The sequence below is a fragment of the Parambassis ranga genome, chromosome 15 (genome assembly GCF_900634625.1).
Source record: "Parambassis ranga chromosome 15, fParRan2.1, whole genome shotgun sequence".
Lineage (NCBI taxonomy): Eukaryota > Metazoa > Chordata > Actinopteri > Ambassidae > Parambassis > Parambassis ranga.
In genome coordinates, this window is record NC_041035.1 from 19255634 (window position 1) to 19272264 (window position 16631).

The following is a 16631-nucleotide window of genomic DNA, read 5'->3' on the forward strand; positions in this document are numbered from 1 at the left end:
AATTAGAAAATCAGGGAAATTACACAAATCCAGACCCTCCTCACAGAGCCCGAGCTACTTCAACACAGCAGATCACAGCCTGGTGGAGTGATTTACACACACCTCTACAACACATGTATATAAGGCAGTATCCAACATGCTTGGATCAGTGTCTGTCAGCATCAGGTCAGGTGGTGTGCACATCATGAAATGACCATCCAGTTAATGAAATGAAGCCTCTACCACACTCAGATCTTGTTACGCCCTCCTCAGAAGCTGCAGTATGCTGTGGTGGTTTTTGGTAATTGTCTTATGAGCAGGAGTTGTTCCCAGTATGGGTGCATCCTGCAAGACTCAGATCCTTAATTGCTTTTCCAAACTCCTGTGCCAGCGATGAGGGGAAGGAAAAAAAAAAAAACAGGGCTGATTCATCAGAGGATGAAATCAATGCAGATTCACCACAGAGGGCTAAAGATACCGTTTGTGTATTTGTATATGTAATGATAAAGCTTTGGTGTTTAAATATGAGCTGACTCATTCAGGGCGTCTTACAGTAACTGTAGCATCATCACCTATTAAATATCATAAGCAGCTGCTAATTAAGACGCAGAGGAGTCGGAATAAGAAGGTGACAAATATTCTGCTTGTATTTCAGGCTGAATCCATTCTGCAGTGTTCTGGACTTGTTGCCGCTTCAGCATCGTCAGGAGAAAAAGAAACGTATAGCATGTGCACACACAGACACATTTCCCTGTCTTTATTGATTACCACTGAGCATATGTCTCAGGATACCTATAGTCTGTCATATGGAAACTTTATCCCAGATACAATGTGGCTCAGGCCGACCACTCGGCTTCTGGTGTCACATAATCAGCCCCGATTCTCCCCGGATACAGCAGCCAGCATTACATGGATCCACAGTATCTGTCTGTCAGATCGCTTGTTGTAGATGTATCAACATCTTGTCAGAGTTTACACAGCATGTTAAACACATTTTCTCCTTTAAGTCCGCTTTTAAAGTCCCATGAAATCCACAGCTGATCCTGATGTGAGGTGATGGAGCTTCTGAGGAGCTTCTGCTGCACAGTGAATCTCAGTGTGTGTGTGTGTGTGTGTGTGTGTGTGTGTGTGTGTGTGTGTGTGTCCGTGCAGAGTCATTGATTGGAAAGCCAGTCCTGTGTGTGTGTGAGTGACTGGTGTCCTGGCCCTGAGGCTGCAGCTATGCATCACTCACACTATCCAGTCGCACAGAGATCCCACACTTTAAACACAGACTTCAGCCTTAGACACACACACACACACACACACTCTTAGACCTAAGAGTTTGAGCAGACAGCAGATCATAGAGTCGTATGACCAGCTGATTTTATCCAGTAAATTTAAATTTTTATGTAGTTTTGTTTTAAATATTTTAAATTCAATATATTAATTACAATTGATGGGGATATTTCAAAATAAAATGCCTAAATATATCCAAACAATGAGTCACGTGGCCTTTGTTTCAACACGTGTCTCTACCTTTAAAATGATCCAACACGTGTCATGATCTATGTTAATAATTCCTGCCCCTGTTCAGCGTTAATGAGATGACTGACCTGCTGTTAAATTATGCTCTTAAATTTGCTGAGCTGCATCTACAGGAAGCAGCGGGGCAGTGAGCAGTGACCCTCCTCCTCCTCGTCCTCACCCTCTTCCTCCTCCTCCTCACCCTCCTCACCCCCTCCCTCCCCCCTGAGCAGCCAGTGGAGCCGCGCACGCACAGCAGCAGCCCGTGTAAATGGGACACTGAGGACTTCATCTGGAGGAGCCGCGCTGGTTTTATACTCCGCTTTTCTTTATTTTATCGGTCTGATTATTATTTTTTTTACCCCTGCTTTTCATCCGGAGGAACTTTTTTCTTTTTTTTAATCGTGTTTCCATTCAGAAACTTTCACTTATGGTTCGTGAATATGGGGTCAAGTTGTGGTTTCTCTCGGGGAAACATCGCTGCGCTTCTGCTGCTGCTGCTGCTGCTGGAAGGTAAGACTGGACTTTCTACATGTTGCACTAAACGCAACAAATAAACACTTAATATACCACAAAAAATGTCAAAAATATTTGGCTTTAAATTCATAGAATTTATGATTTATGAAGAGAATTGCACAGAAGTCTATAGATTGCTGCACATTGAGTGCTGATGTGTGGAGCTGAAGCTTTTTTGAGTGGTTCCCTGGCAGGAACAGCCTGCAGAAAGTGATCCTTGCTTTGTGTTGCTGGTTGTTATGCATGGTATGGCACACTGAAACGTGAAGTCAAATGAATGCAGCCATATATCATAATATTATAATCCCATTCACAATCCCCACAGCCCAACTGTACCAACACTGTCCAGCCCCGGGCCGGCTATATTTGTCCCTCTCAGCTCAGGAGTGCCTGCAGCCAGTGTCAGATGTGATGCTCGGACAGATATAGGCCATTGTGTGGAATTCCTGAATGTGTTTTTGGAGCACAGAGGTGACCAGCAGGGAGTGTGTGTGTTTGTGTGTGTGTGTGTGTGTGTGTGCGTGTTCACCCTCGCAGCCTTCTGAGGTGTTCATGTGAATGTGAATGGGGAGGGGGGTCCATAAGGAGCAGAGTTGTTAAAATGATTCATGTAAAATGGTCAGATTATTTTTCCACAACCCTGCTCTGCTCTGTGAAGTGCACACAACGCTCCGGCTTCTCCTCTGAAGTATTTCTTCTCCTGGTATTTATAGAAGAAAACACAGTTGGATCTGATGTGCCAAGGACATGGTGGTAATTAAACGAGTGCTGAAGGAAAGCTGAACCCTTACGTAAAGCAGGCGCCCATCACCTGCCCGCTTACTGCAACAAAAGGACCTCCACTTGTTCAGAGAGGAGAGGAGGCGAGCGGCAGGCAGGTGTGCAGCAGCTGCTCCTATCTCTGGGCAAACACCGGCTGTTTGTTTTCTTTAGGAAAATATCGCCCTGTTGTACAAGTGCACACACTCACACACTCACACACACACACCTTCCCTCAGAATGACACATCAGATTGATTAGACGGAGCAGGCTGCACTTTTGGAGGATGTTCTGGATGAGTCGAGGCTCTTCATGTGGGTTTTTACTGCAGTTAATCTTTGGTAGAACCTAAAGAGCGGTTCAGTTCTGTTCTCTGTGGATCCAGGTTACTGATTAGTTCACTCTTTACTAGCTGAGCTCATCAAACAAAGGAAATTGGTAATCAGTGAACTAATGAGCATTTGTCTCAGCAGTGGAGGAGCTGAAGGCAGAGTGGAGGCTGATGTTTTAGATTTTTTTTTTTTGGTGTGGAGAGCACTTTGGTGAAAGCCTTTATGGAAATGAACCAGCTCCTCTTCAGTGTAATCCATCACGCCCCCATAGATGTTTGCACATAAAAGCATCGACCCGCTTATCCTCCTCAGTGACCTTGTTACTGTATCTTTGACCCTGCGTTGCCCTCTGACCTGTGAAACCTTAACCTTCCTCTCACATGCCTCTTCATCTGCTCCTCCTCCTCCTCCTCCTCCTTTAACCATCATTTTCATCAGCATCTTTTGCTTTTGAGACAGACCAGAGCGATAAATCTCATTTGATACACGCTGCTATTTGATTTAGCTCTTTATTGCATTATATAATTTAGTAAAGCTTCTTCTGCCTATGGAGGCATTATAAATCTTCAACATTTTCCACCCTCTTGCTGTCACTGTGTCTCTCTTAGTATAATTGGAAAGCATCAAAGCACAAGCAGAGTTTATCTTCTATATTAAATTGTGTAAGCAGCACAATTGCTTGTTAGGAAGAAAACTTTATTTTATGGTTATGGCACACGGGGACAAGTAAATACAGCACTTTTTTTAATCACAACCACACTTTCTTCTTCTTCTTCTTCTTCTTCTGCTGCTGCTGTTGCATGGGTGCCGCTCCTACCTGTCAAAGCTCCGTGCCTGATCCTGTAGTCAGTTCAGGGTCACACTTCCCCTCTCATGCATGGACACAATCTAATTTGCTGTGGTGAAAGGACAAGGAGACATTGATTGAAATTTCGCCCTCGGGGCATTTAGCCCTCTCGTTTCACATGGGTCTTGACAAGTTATTTTCCAGTCGCCTAGCGGTGCACGCTGTGTTTGACCCATCGTTTACAACAGTGAGCGCACCACAGAACAAAGTCAGCTCATTTGAGTCCGACCTAATCTGTGTGACACTGCAGGAATTTATGTGAGCGCTGCTAATGACAGTCGAAGTTTCTCCAAATAAACTGAGCCATATCAGACGTTTTTCTTCATCTTCCCCATTTATTTCTTATGTGTGCTGCTGCTGCTGCTGCTCCCCCTTCCTCCTCCTCCTCCTCCTCCACCGGCTCCACCCTGGCATCCATCTGTATCCATTTGTTTGATCCCTCCCTTTACTGAAGTATAGGTAAACATGTTGGAAATCATCTTTCCACCACCTGTCAGTGCCAGAAACTCTGAGAGCTTCACTTCCATTTGCCCTCCATCCTCTGCTGTAAAGTGAGCAGCTCCCTTTGTTTCTGTGATCCATCAGATTCAGGGAGGAACCTGCCGTCGTCACAGAGCAGACGGCCATTTTAATTCAGGTGCTCATGGAAAAATGCTCTGCACATACTTCAGCTGGAACCGGACACTTTTTACTGTGGTAAATATGCTTCTTTAGCCATGCTAGTTTGATTTTATAGCACGACTGAGCATCATAACTGGGATTTTAATGTGTCCAATAGCTGCAGAGATAATGACCTCTCGTGTTGATGCTGATTAGCATGAAGCTGTATGTAATTAAAATGCTTATAATTACAGTGTTAGCATAAACATTGTGGCCATATCTAAACACAGCCCAACACAGCTGCTAGCAATAAGTCCCACTGTTTGGACTTCCTGTCCATAGGGGGCGCTCTTATATATGTATATTTGCTTTACACTCACCAGCAGAGCTGACATTTGATAAGACATTCCTCTTATCTTTCCCGTCTCTGGCCCTGCCTCTTTTTAATAACTGGGATTAGCATTGGTCGCTAAGTCTGCCGATTCCCATGGAAACCTGAGCTCACTTTCTGACTCATTCTGTCGCCCCCATAATTAAACCACATACACATTTCAGAACATTCAACACCAAAATAATCATTTTTTTTCTGAGTTTTGGAAACATGTTTGGGTCTCAGTATTGAACTCCTAGTCCTAGCTGATCTGTGTGATGCTAAAATCACAAATAAACCTGCACGTTCAGTGTCAGAGCTGCTCTGATCAGTGATCTGTGACAGGACGTCTGTAACATTTGATTCCATCAGCTGAATGTGCATGAAACACTTCACGATTCCTGTGCTGATGGACCTGCAGGTAGCTCCAGCAGCATGATGAGAACATATTCTATCAGTCTAATGACTGTTCAGACTCTCCACGTTGCACCGCGTGATGCCACCATCATCCCCAGAGGAATCCTTAAACTGAATCTGCGCTCGCGGCAGCTAACCCCAATGGAGATGTTCTATTAGATTTCTTGATGACTGATGAACATGGTTCGTTGGATCCCAGCTCATGTATTCTCTGAGGGCTAATTGGATTACATTATGGGGTAATTGATTATTATGTTACGGTATGCATCGCGGTAATCTGAGTAATCTACCTGGAGCCTGAGTGCCTCCACCAAACTCAGATATCTTGTTACTCTGATGAGGAGTTGGATGACAGGAAATGACTTGTTACACCTCGTTGGTTTGAGCTTCAAAGCGTCACAGTTTACATCCAGGTTCTTCATCCACAGTGATGCGATAATGGCACAGGAAGCAGACAGGGAGAGATTTCTAAACATTATGATCAATAATCGCTTCCAACAGTGGCGTTATGGTTGAATGTGCAGCTTTTTAGTTAATTGAATCTTTGGAGAGAGAAGTATTCCCATAACTGTTAAGAGCCCTGGAAGCAGAATAATCACAGTTCCAGTGTGATCATTTATTGCGTTTATATCACATATAGCTGTTCTGTGATGTTGCCACGGCGACTGTAACAGATGATGGATTATTAGGGGGGAAATTGCAGAGCTGGCTGTGAAATAAAAACCAGTAATATCTGTGTGATGTAGATGCTTGAACATGTGCCGGTTCTCCGCCCGTCTGTCTGTCTGTCTCATCAGTGGAAAACAATCAGCATCACTGTTGATTAGAACGGTTATTGATTGGTCCTGCTGCCAGATACACTGCCTTTCCGATGGGTCGTTAGCGGGGGACAGATGCAACGCACATTGACCTTGGGGAGAGAAAGGGCACGAGGCTGAGCTCCCCTCGCCGCAGGAGCTCCAGCCTACGGATGAGATTATTGAGGGAGTGAATCACAGAGCACAGCCGGGTCGGGTCACTTTCCCCCTCATCTCCAATGCAGCTGACAAGGGTGTCTGGACGTGGAGACCCTTTTTGTTTTTGTCTGAATGAGACGTGGAGGTAGGATCCACAGAGGTGGATTAGTAACCATGTGGGTTAGTCCAGCACATGAGCTCATAGCTGGTAAATCTATCAGCCCGAGCACGCATTGAGCTAATTGAGTTCCTGTCTTTGTCTGGGACGACGGGGAGGGCGTCCCACCCCCGGTCCTCCACACGCTGTGGTCTGTGGACGTCTGAGCACATGCTATCAGATTCTGTGGCGAACTCTTTGTCCTTTTTGTCTGTTAAAGCAGAGGACGGACATCCTTAATAAACTCATCAACAGGAAGAGGAGTAGAGAGAGTCTGAGTCTGGTCTCTGTATCCACTCAGCAGAACATGCTATCTACTGTACACATGGATTGCTACAAGAGTCCTCCTGTTCAAACACAGGCTTTGTTTGCAAAATTACTTACTGCAGCTTTTGAAGAAACAACAGTGTGTGTGGAGGCTCAGGATCAGTTTTATAGGTGATTGAAGGCCGTAAAACGCCTGTTTATGACGGTGATGTTGACTCAAAGCAGGACGAGGATGTTCCAAAACAGCTCATCATGATCCGTCTGCCTGAGGAAGAACTCTCAAAACTAAAAACTTCTTCCGTGTCTTTTATTTTAAAACCATTAGGCTTTAAACGTCATCACTCGTGCATCATTTAGGAAAGATAATGAGTCATGCTTTGGAGAAAAAATCATCATCATCATCATCATCATCATCATCATCATGGCTTCACAGACCAACGATGCCATTTGCTCGGAGAGGCCTGCTTGATCCATTCAATTAATTAGTTTTGATATAAACTGCTTGCTTTCTGTTGGCTTCTGTCCTGGAAAGAAATTGAATTTTGAATGATATAAACGAATTGCATTGCGTGAGGTCCAGCCACCGCGTGGCTCGCAGCCAAAGTCCTGCCTCCATAACGGCGTCCTGCAGCGGCCCTCGCTGGTTAACACTTCGGACCCCTCTGAGTTTTATTTGTAGCGCCGCTGTCATCTGCTGAGTTTGATTGATGAGTTTGTCACATGTCCATGCAGATCAATTAAAACTGTGTTTAAATAATGCAGAATGAAGCAGAAGTAGCTGGTTAGAAATATAACTGAACCCAGGATGTTTAGCATGTTGCTAACCAGCACAGCATCATGCTAATGTGTTAGAGGAATGACTAAAGTGCAGAAAAACACTGTTTCTGGGTCAGGGTCAGTATGATAATGGCTCCCTCTAATGGCCAGTTAAGGTACTGACTGTTTTTTGTTCATTAGTCCAATTAGTTAACATCTGTATTTTGATCCTTTGCTTGATAACATCGCAAATATTCTGTAATCTGTAACACAGATTAGTTGACCTAATATTTAATTTTAGAAACATTCTCCTCTCTCTCTCAGAATTGGTTGTTGAGCCTGCTTAAAAAAATTCATCCTATTATTTTATTTTGTTTATGATATATTTTTTCAGTCTAAAAACACACAACTCTGAAGTGACAGCTTATCTAATGGCTTATTTGGTGGTAGTAGTTTAAGGAAATGTAAAATGATCCATTAAACGTCCCAAACATCCCTCCAGCATGAAAACAAACAAGCGTCCTGCTGTTTGTTTTTGTCCCCGGAACACTTTTAATAAAAAGCTCTGCTGCCTCATCTCCATCCTTCAGGAAGGACGGCCACATTTTACCCATCAGCTCGGCCTCCTGTCATCTAAACCCAGCAAAATTAAATCAATGTCTGAAACCAGATCTGAGGCCTCAACTGCACCAACAGAAATAGAAAATCTAGTTTTGCTGTCTGCTAATGACATTAGTGAGTTCCCTAAATGGTCGCCTACCATCATCAAAGGGGGGGGGGCATAACAGGGATATAATTACAGGAGGGACACTCGCGGCTCCATTTTCCTGTAAAACACACAGCGTGCTGCGGTGCTGTATGGATTACCCCGACATAAACGCACACATATGAGCCCCCCACACGCTTCCCCCTGGCAGGTAATGATTCATTTCTCCTCTGTATCATGTTATCCCTTATAATTAAACTTCTCAAGGTGAACGCAAGGAGAGCAGGAAACCACGTGTTATTGACCGTATGAGAAATTCATTAAAAGAGCTGCATAAGTGTCATTTGAGCCCTGCTTTCAATTTCCGCTGGCAGAGGAGATGAATCAGAGGACGGCCTGTCATATTCCATGTATGTGTTAATTTCCATTCAGTGAGCAGACAGCATTGTCAGAGCGTATTGTTGCTGCAGTTAAACATCCACAAAGAGATGTCTGATAGCGGCTCTGTAATGAACCTCAGCTGCTGTCAGGCCTGTGATTCTGAAACATCTGCTTCTTTCTTCCTGCAGGAGCCTCGGGGCTGTACTTCCCTCAGAATGAGTACACTGAGACGGTGTATGTTGGCCAGCCGGTTGGGACGCCCATCCTCCAGGTGCACGCCATGCTGGACAGCGACTCTGAGCGCCCGCATTTCTACCTGTGCTGGCTGAGCTCTCTGAGACGCCCCCCCTACAGCTCCTGGTTCCAGCTAGACATCTACACCGGGGTGTTATCCCTGAATAAAACCCTGGAGGAGAGTGACTTCGCCCTGCTGTGTGAGTCTGATGGCATAATGTGCAGTCCTGTTTCAGTGCCAGGCATCCCCTGCTCATGATTAGCTTCTCTGTGCTCTCTGCATACTAATGGTGCTTTGGCTCCGTGCTCAGTTTCTCAGGATGATAATGTAATTATATAAAAGCTAAAGAAGAGCCCAGTCATCAAAAAGAGCTCAGTTTAAAATGCATCTTGTGTTTTTATTTTGGCTCTCATCAGATCACACCTCGAGGTACGTGAAGAAGCTGATCCTGCACGCCATGGTCTTACCGGAGCTCACCCACAGGTCCAAGTGCGCCAACAGAAACGCCCCTCGGATCATGCTGGACTTTGTTAACACCACGTTGCCTCAGTGTGCTCAGACGGACATGAAGGAGCTTTGCTTCCCTCACAGAGACACTTCTAACCCCCACGTCAGGGAGAACAGGTTCCCCGGGGCCCTGCGGCAGCTCCGCCGCCTCACCAGGCTCAACGTCTGCCCCAACTACACCATCAGCTACCACGTGGAATCAGGTCAGACACACGAACGCTCGCACCTTCTCTGAATCTTCAGTGTTCCTTCAGAGGCCGTAGCTGTTGTTCTTCTTGTGTGTAGACACCCCAGCGCCCTTTGCCGTAAATGATAACACCACGGAGCTGGTGGTGACCGCTCCGCTGGACCGCGAGGAGAGCGAGTGCTACAGACTCGTGCTGGTGTGCACAGTCCGACAGGAAACCATCATCACCAGGGAGGACATTCCATTGGATGTTTTTGTCAACGATGAGGACGACAACGCTCCCTATGTGAACGGAACAGACACAGCAGATATCGTCATCAGCTTCAACCGGACCAAGGTGAGAAGGTCCCTCTGCCTGATGGACACATCTGTTATCATTCAAATGTCTCACTTGAACATTTCTACATTTCCAGGGTGGATCTTTCGGCTCCCTGTTTGTCTTCGACAGGGACTTAACGCCCATCTACCCCATAGACCAGAGTCACAACAAGTATGTGGGGACTTTGCTCAACAGTGACCCCTGGATAAAAGAGACCTTTGACATAAAAGACACCTTTAGTGAAAAGAAGGCGTCTCATGGAGGCATTCGAGAGACTGTCCACGACTACCGTAAGTACCACGACAATGCCCTTTTTCCATGAAGACAGAGAGACGTGTTGTGACATTTTTTTCTTTGATTTTAGAGCTGGTCCTGAAGAGGAACCTGTACGTGACGGAGAATCGTACCCTGTACCTGGACTACTTGGTCAATGACACCACCTACCCGGGTTTAGAGGGGACAGTTATGCTGCACTTCAACGTCACCATCCTACCTGTCCCCATCCGCTTCGCCAACATCACGCACATATTCACACTGACACGCAGAGCTTCTGTGTATGCACAGGTACGCAAATCCTTAATGTGCTGCATGGAGGAGAGGAGAGGAGAGGAGAGGAGAGGAGAGGAGAGGAGAGGAGAGGAGAGGAGAGGAGAGGTCTGTCTCCTCCTAGAATCTTCCCCTCACTACAGCATAGGTATAGATCCAGCAGGGTTCCCTTTGGCAATGTATTTATCAATACGGCTCCCTTGAGAAAGGTCATTATACCAAAAACCATTTCACTCCTTGATAAGCGTGAGGATGAGAGAAATAGACAGAGCTGTAGGAGTGGTTGAAGGAGGGAGATGGAGGAACCCTGGAGTTATTTATAGAACGTACATTTTTATAAAGGAAATGAGTCTTGGTGTGTTTGGTGTAATTCTTCGATGCGCTCTGAAAAGCAGATTTCTCCTCTCAGGTCGGCAGAGTCTGTGTGGACCACTGTCTGCAGATCGACGGCTTCGGTGTCACGTACCGGCTCGAGGTGCCCGATAAGAACGTGTCCGCTGACTTGCTGTCCTGCTACGCAGCCATAAGCATCACCCAGAGCTCGGAGGGGGTGTGGGGGCTGCTGTACGTGAACGACTCGGAGGCGCTGCGCAGGTCCGACTGTCAGGACCTGCAGTACGTCGTCGTGGCTCAGGAGGAGCACACGCAGCTGGAGGCCAGCACTCAGATCCACGTTGTGCTGGATGGTGAAGGTGAGACATTACCCAGCTCGCACCATACAAACATGCGCAGGCTCCTTTTGACACAACCCTTTGGCTCTGTTGTATAGCAAGTAAGGCCGCACAGGGCGGCCAGCAGCTGCAGTCCTGTGCAGAGAAGAGATGGCGAGGAGACTGTGAGTCTGCCCGAGGCCTGGGGGCAACGACGGGGAGATGCCAGTGGAGGCAAGGCACGCAAAAAGGTACAGCTTGTAAAAGTGATCATGTAACACTGGAATAATTTTACTGGATCCAAATGAGAACATGTTTCCTCTCAGTGGAACAAATTAGAGCTCCAGACCCTGCATTTGTCTCCATTTCAGTGACATCCTGTTTTCAGCAGGAAGAGAAAATGTGGGTTTAATTTTGTTAAAGACAGGCGCTAACAACAAACCACCACCACTGATGTCAGAACGGCCGCAACACAAAACTTTAAAATGTTCCAAACGCTTGTGGTTTTGTCACTAATGGATGTAGCTGGATGTTTTCCTTTGTGTTCAGCAATATCTGAAGATTATTCGACATGCTCCCCCGACCTCCGCACATGTCCTGACAGCGTCTGTGACGCAGTGGAAAGCAAGGATATGACGATATGCCCACAGGACTGTACGAGTAAGTAGTTGCCCTTTAATGCACCGTGATGTTGTTCATCACATAAGTGACCCTCCTGTTTGACTTCCTGTGTGTCTGCAGAGGAACCTGTGATCGGAGGTCACGAGCGAGGACTGAGCGGGAGCGGGATTAAAGCCTGCCACGGAACCTGCTACTGCTTCTCAGAGAAATGTTTCTGTGAGATCGACCCCGTTGAAGGTGTGTTGTTGTCATAACACTGTCCTTATCCTGGGAAGCCATGTTGCTTCTTCTAACTGTGCAGCATGCTCTCCTGCAGAGGTGTTATGTGATGACATGTGTAAGACCATCATCGCCACGGCTCTGCTCCTCTCCTTCATCGTCTCCATCCTCCTGTCCTCCTACTTCATCCACCGTTACCACAAGAACTCACCCAAGCCCCCGATCGCGTCGGCTGAGATGACTTTCCGCCGGCCCGCTCAGGCCTATCCCATCAGCTTCCCCGCTAACAACTTACGACGGGGCTCTCAGGAATCCATTGAGACCGACACCTTTAAAATACCCGTGAGCTCCTCTCGGCTTCTTTTCTCTTGTCTGCTTTGTGTGTCAGAGGTCAGTATGATGTCATCGTGTTGTTTCAACAGGAGGATCCAAAGTGGGAGTTTCCTCGCAAAAACCTTGTACTTGGCAAGACGTTAGGAGAAGGAGAGTTTGGGAAAGTTGTCAAGGCAACAGCTTTCAGGCTGAAGGGAAAAGCTGGGTACACCACTGTGGCTGTGAAAATGCTTAAAGGTAAAAGGAGGCAGGAAGTCATGCAGACGTACGAGGAGCGGATGTCTGAATGGTTTCTTCATTACAATCTGCTTCTCTCCTGCACAACAGAAAACGCTTCTCACAGCGAGCTGCGTGACCTGCTGTCCGAATTCACTCTACTGAAGCAAGTCAACCACCCACATGTCATAAAGATGTATGGAGCGTGCAGCCAGGACGGTAAGCCCCCCTCCTCCACCCTCCACCCTCCCTCCCATCAGTCTGCTGTATGAGTCTTAAAATGCTGCGTTTCTCTGAATAGGTCCTTTGTATCTCATCGTTGAGTACGCCAAGTACGGGTCACTCCGCAATTTCCTGCGCGAGAGCCGGAAAGTTGGCCCGAGCTACATGGGCAGGGATGCCAACAGAAACTCCAGCTACCTGGAGAACCCGGACGACAGGGCCCTCACCATGGGAGACCTGATCTCCTTCGCATGGCAGATCTCCAGAGGCATGCAGTACCTGGCAGAAATGAAGGTATGCAACAAAAAAAGAGAGTTTAGAACCTAAATTCTGCAGACACATGGCATTGTGTTACACTTTAACTGAGTGTGTTGGTCTGACAGCTTGTTCACAGGGACCTCGCAGCGAGAAACGTCCTCGTTGCCGAAGGCCGCAAGATGAAGATCTCCGACTTCGGCCTTTCCAGAGACGTTTATGAGGAGGACTCGTATGTTAAGAGGAGCAAGGTAGAGGGAAAAAAAAGACTTTTATTCTGTTCATCGTGGTTCATTTATAACAAGGTTTCATCAAGAGTTTTCTCTTTACCAGGGCCGCATACCTGTTAAATGGATGGCCATAGAGTCCCTGTTCGACCACATTTACACAACACAAAGTGACGTGTGAGTATGAGCACGGTTTGAAGACTGTAGTTTGACTTTTTGAGGATTTCCTGTTTCATGCAGAGAGTTAAAATTAAAAAAGAGGAAACAGAGAAAGAGCTCAGTTCAATAAATAACATCTTATATCATGTTTAAATTTGGCAGAGTGTGAAAACAACAGTTTGTTCCTGTAATTCTGGCTGCCGACCAAGAAATGATTCATCATCAGCTGATTTTTTTTTTTTTTTTTAGCTGTTTTGATGCTAAGCTAAGCTAACTACCCACTCCATCCAACTCTCAGCAATACAGTTAGTCAGATTGTCCCCCTGAAGGGTTTTAATGAGCTGCGGTGTTTTCTCCCAGCTGGTCCTTCGGCGTGCTGCTGTGGGAGATCGTGACACTCGGAGGAAATCCGTACCCAGGCATCGCTCCTGAACGCCTCTTTAACCTCCTGAAGACTGGCTACAGGATGGAGAGACCAGAGAACTGCTCCGAGGAAATGTGAGCTCTAAAACTCCTCTTTTCTACGGAGTTCTAATAACGTCCGCTGCACCAGAAGCTAACACACTGTGAAACTCCTCTTCCTCATGTGCAGGTATAACCTCATGCTTCGATGCTGGAAACAAGAGTCAGACAAGAGGCCGACGTTCTCAGACATCAGCAAAGAACTGGAAAAGATGATGGTAAAGAGTCGGGTATGTTCAGAATCATATTCTTATACTGGGAATGAGGGATGGGATGCTGTTAGGCAGCTTCTCTCTTGTGTCTTTCCTGCGCCACTGGCTCGATGTTTGGACTCACGCTGTGTTACAGTGCACGGGCTGTCACTGCTCTCAGATGCTTCAGATATCATAATTAGTTGTTTGAAGAGTCGTCCTAAAATGTGGCCTTGGGCAGTATAATCACAGAGCATACCAGTCAGGCTCCTGCTGCTGAAGTGAGGCTAAATATGGAGACGGGAATGCAGACATCCCAGAATGCAGCAGGCTCCTTCCTCACTGTTATCACAGAAAAGAACAGGATCTTTAGCGTGCTGCGACTCCTGCTCCTCCCCTATAATCAGCCTAATCGTGCCCTCGTTTGCTCTTGTCAGGATTACCTGGACCTGGCGGCGTCCACGCCAGCTGATGCCCTGCTGTACGACGACGCCCTCTCTGAAGAGGACACACCACTAGTGGACTGTAATAACGCCCCTCTCCCTCGAACCCTCCCCTCCACATGGATTGAAAACAAGCTCTATGGTAGAATCTCCCATGCATTTACTCGATTTTAGAAACAGGACACACAACACAAGCTCTCTTTTTTGGCAAGTTGTGATTGGCTTTTTTCCGTAGTCAAGTGTGTGTGACTGTGATCTAGGCATGCCTTTCTGCTGATTAATGCTGACATATCTCCCATTTCATCGTAAATGAGAGGCTCAGTGAGAGAAAAAAGAAAGATCTTGTGTCTTCTTTTGTTTTATCCGGACCTGCTTTCTAATGTACATGAAAAAAAATGCCAAAAAACAACATTTGTAAATATTAAATATACCCTTCATTCTAATTTATATGCACATACTCATGCTTCATCTGCATTTGGTTTGTAAATAGCTCATTTGTTTTCCACTTCACATCACATCCCCATTGTCATCATTCCCATTATTTGTTTGCACTGGAGGAAACACAGTGTGTAACATTTGAAACAGGTCCTTGCTGAATCAATCACTCATCGTGGTTTGAATTCCAGATTGTCTTAATGTTGATCTATTATGATTCCACAATGCTGAACAGAGAAACAGTGAGGCTTTTGAACGCAACTCTCAGGTGATATATATATATATATATATATATATATATATAAAATCCAGTTTTGTGCACTCTACTTTCTGTTAAAGCCGATAAATAATCAATAATCGAAGCCCTACGCTAATGTGAGTCGAATCAGGACTTGCTTCTGAGACCCTGCAGAGTTCAGTTTGAGAGCCTCACTGTCTGTTTATCTTTTACTGAGTGCAGAAAAATGATATGTTCTCGTTTTTAGGCATGTCATACCCGAACTGGCCTGAGAAGAGCCCGGTACCGCTCAACAGACATGATGCCACTAATCCAGTCTTTACAAGATATGCCAATGATAGTGTTTATGCAAACTGGATGGCTTTGCCTTCACCCCCAAAAGCTGTGGACAAGCTCGATAGCTAAAGACAAAGCAGCAGCGCTGTAGGCAGAATAAAAGACGACTAAGCGGTAGATGTGTATATTTCTGTAAGACTGTACATAAACAATCTGATGCTAAAGTGGGTTCCCTTTTGTTTCTGTTGCACGGGTGTCTCAGACTGGGGTCTTATTGCTGGATCAACCAAGCTTCGTTCAGCTCTTCAGTATGTTAATTAATACCTCACAGGTCATGTTGGCCAAATTGTATCACTGCATGACTATTGTACCAGATTGTATGTCAGTGTCAATGTCTTTTAAGTGCCTGTGCCGCTTCTACAATAGCCTCCCGATTGTTAATGTGCGACCGTGAAGATCTTGTTCCAGCCCAGGAATTAAAGGGGACGTCTTTACCATCACTCGTTATAGACAGCTGGGATTTAAGAAGCAAAACGCTGAGCTTGTTCTGAAAAATGTAAAGTTTCTACTTTAGAGGATTGTTCTCCTCAAAAAAAAAAGACCCAGTTTGTGTTTCACCCACAAAGATGTTTGAAAGCTGTTCTTGCCAAAGAGAAGTAACACAGACAGAAGTTCACCGAACGGTTTTCTTATGTTTGTTCTTTATTTTGTTTGTTTATTTTTCTTTTTTTTTTTTTTACATAAAATATATCATGAGCGCTACTCCAGTGAGAGGACACCAGGCTTAATGTAAATTGTGACCATGTCCTGTGTCTGACTACATTCACTGTAATGGCAATCTTTGTGGAAATAATATGATTATGTAAGTCAATAAATGTTTATCATTGTTATGTTATTATTTCATTATGTTCCAATTAATAATAAACTTTAAAAATATGCAGTTTGTCTGCTCACCTCATGTCAATAATTACAGTTTAGTGCACTTTAGTTACATGCTTATGAATGAATTTGGCCCAGGAAGTGTTTCTCCACACCACTAATGCACTAATCCTGTGCATATTTTCCATTTTCACTCCCCTCATGTTAAAAAAAAATCCAAATTTGTTTTCATTTTTCACATTTTTGAGGCAAAGATTTGTATTCCGGTGTAAAATTGTATATTTATTGTTTGTTATACACTGGGATCAGACCCCTGAGATGAAAATAAGAAGGATTGTTGTGTTTTTGTCATATTAAAATGACATGATACCCATCACCCCTACTTCATCTCTTCTATTTTTAAGATTTTTGACAATGTTCTGCAGCACTGATTGTAAAGTCTGAATCTTTATCTCCACAGCT

At 45.3% G+C, this 16631-nt stretch overlaps 1 protein-coding gene across 3 annotated transcripts; it reads left to right on the forward strand.

Moving 5' to 3' along the window:
* The first annotated feature begins 1653 nt into the window (after window positions 1-1653).
* ret (ret proto-oncogene receptor tyrosine kinase) lies at window positions 1654-15938 on the forward strand. Of its 3 annotated transcripts, none has more exons than XM_028423240.1 (20): window positions 1654-1998; window positions 8738-8983; window positions 9201-9494; window positions 9577-9815; window positions 9892-10087; window positions 10162-10361; window positions 10753-11035; window positions 11113-11244; window positions 11543-11653; window positions 11735-11851; window positions 11931-12175; window positions 12256-12403; window positions 12494-12601; window positions 12684-12898; window positions 12988-13110; window positions 13193-13263; window positions 13606-13743; window positions 13838-13937; window positions 14336-14483; window positions 15262-15938. In XM_028423240.1, exons 1-20 carry the CDS (start codon window positions 1929-1931, stop codon window positions 15417-15419), a joined length of 3342 nt encoding a protein of 1113 aa, XP_028279041.1. In that variant the 5' UTR covers window positions 1654-1928; the 3' UTR covers window positions 15420-15938. The 3 variants fall into 3 exon arrangements, with proteins under 3 accessions (XP_028279041.1, XP_028279042.1, XP_028279043.1); XM_028423242.1 differs by lacking the exon at window positions 1654-1998 and adding an exon at window positions 2836-2879; XM_028423241.1 differs by having other exon boundaries at window positions 14336-15398.
* Window positions 15939-16631: the final 693 nt, after the last annotated feature.

Excerpts from the sequence above, each read along its gene's own strand:
- ret (XM_028423240.1), top strand. The coding sequence starts at position 1,929 with ATGGGGTCAAGTTGTGGTTTCTCTCGGGGAAACATCGCTGCGCTTCTG. Across the intron at positions 11,654-11,734 it reads ATGCCCACAGGACTGTACGA|AGGAACCTGTGATCGGAGGT; the intron begins GTAAGTAGTTGC and ends GTGTGTCTGCAG. Across the intron at positions 12,176-12,255 it reads CCGACACCTTTAAAATACCC|GAGGATCCAAAGTGGGAGTT; the intron begins GTGAGCTCCTCT and ends TTGTTTCAACAG.